Source organism: Nicotiana sylvestris, chromosome 1, assembly GCF_000393655.2.
Source record: "Nicotiana sylvestris chromosome 1, ASM39365v2, whole genome shotgun sequence".
Taxonomy (NCBI): Eukaryota; Viridiplantae; Streptophyta; class Magnoliopsida; order Solanales; family Solanaceae; genus Nicotiana; species Nicotiana sylvestris.
The window spans coordinates 121,200,529-121,202,434 of NC_091057.1; the positions used below are offsets into that span (position 1 = coordinate 121,200,529).

Sequence of the window (1,906 nt, forward strand, 5' to 3'; positions counted from 1 at the left end):
GAAATCTAATCTTAAAGAGTAAAAAAAACGAAAAATATTTCGTTAAGGACCTTCGTACTATTAATATAGTATAGATAGATTAATGGTTTCAACATTGACTGTCTTTTATAATCTTGTAATGCTGCAATTTTCATTTTTTCTGGGTACGTAAGCCAGCTTTATAGCCTGTTTGGCCAAAGGCTGTCTCTTAAAAATTATTTCTGCTTCTAGCCAACGCCTCTAACTCTGTCATATTTATTTGCTTTTTAAAAATTGCTTCTGTTTCTAGCTAAAAATATTTTTTTTAAAAAAAAAAAAATCGGTCAAACACCTCAAATTAAGAAAAAAAAAATACTTTTAACTGATAAAGAAGCTTGGTCAAACGAACTATTTGTCTATCTCACGTCAAGAGTTGTAATATTCGTTATTAGTAGTTGACATATTCCCTTTCAAGGCCCCACTTGTGGCAAAAGTTGACTTTCATCCATCTTATCACCAATAAACTCAGAATCGGTGATACTAATCTTTATAGTATATTGAAATGAATTTTTTTACAGGTAAATTAATTAAATAATCAATGACTTTGCAAAACATAATACTACAAATCAAAGATGGATCCATGATAAATACAACAACAAATGTTACAGTTTTCACTTGTTACAGACATTAACAAAAAAAAAAAATTACCGTCTGTCAGGTGTGACAGGGAAGCCAATGCCATGTCTCCTTGTTGGAAAGACCACAAATAACAAGCTACAAATTACCCCAATCCCAATAGGAACCACATCAAGTACCTGTTTTGTTTCATGATTTGGACTTGGATAATAGCAACTCACCACATTCTTATCTCTCAAAGCTACTGCAACAAATACAAGAACAGATAGCACAGCATGTACTAAATCAATGAACCCAACTCTATACTTGTTCAATTCATTAGGAACTCCTGAAGCTGTTGCTGCGTTGTAATCGAAAATCCACAACCCTTTGAATGTGGCTAAGCCATAGTAAATTTGTCCGTCTGGTGCTTTAAAGCTATCAGTAAAACAAGCTATAAAGCAAGAAAAGGCTAGTAATGCAAGGAGGATTAATGTCATGGGACGTGTGGCTGTGTCACACGAGCCATTGTTCGTGAAAATTGGGATTAGAAGTTGGAATGCTAAGAGGGTTCCTGTTGGAAGTAGGTTGGCTAAATTTGCGGTGGTTTCTAAGGCGCGCTGAGAAATTGACAGTCGTGGTACTAGCGGCCGTTCTAAAGAATCTGGTACAAGATTATTGTTGTTGTTGCCGTTGTTATTATTAGTAGGGAGTAATGGAATTTCGGATGCATCAGACGATGTCGATTCTTGTTTAGAGATGGTTGATCTAGCTCGTAGAGACATGTCCATTAACGCTAATTACACCCTATTTAAAATAAGGGGCCTTTCCAATTTAATCTCTCCCTTGGATTTTGAAGAGCTAAATAGCGAAACTCTTTGTGAGCTCTTCGTGCCTCCTTGACTTGAATTCGGATTCGTTGAATATTGGCCTGAGAAATTGCAATGAATTGAAAGGTAGAGAGGAGATTGGAAATGAGCTTGATATAATGATTATATAAATGAAAGTTATGATCGGTTCGAATATGTGAGGTAGCTGAGGTTGAAGAAGAATAGAAGACGAAAGAAAAGACGTTATGGATGGGAGTTTTATGCGTGTTGAAAAGAGGAATATAAGTTTGGTATTGACCTAACCAAAGTACTTATTAAACTAGAAATAAATGAGGAAATGGAAACTTCCCACTAGTTCAAAATGACTGTCTTTCTTCATGCGCTGGCAATACACGTTAATATTAGCTTTCAATCTGATGTTTGCTTCTACGAATTGTATGCACCAAATTTGACATCTTTTGATTTAATTCAACGTTTTTATAATAATTTCAAAACAAATAGTC

General features: G+C 34.9%; 1 protein-coding gene across 1 annotated transcript; it reads right to left on the reverse strand.

The window, feature by feature from the left end:
* Positions 1-561: 561 nt before the first annotated feature.
* LOC104227416 (protein DMP3-like) lies at positions 562-1,696 on the reverse strand. Its single transcript, XM_009779659.2, has one exon. The coding sequence runs from the start codon at positions 1,362-1,364 to the stop codon at positions 663-665; it is 702 nt and encodes a 233-aa protein (XP_009777961.1). The 5' UTR covers positions 1,365-1,696; the 3' UTR covers positions 562-662.
* Positions 1,697-1,906: the final 210 nt, after the last annotated feature.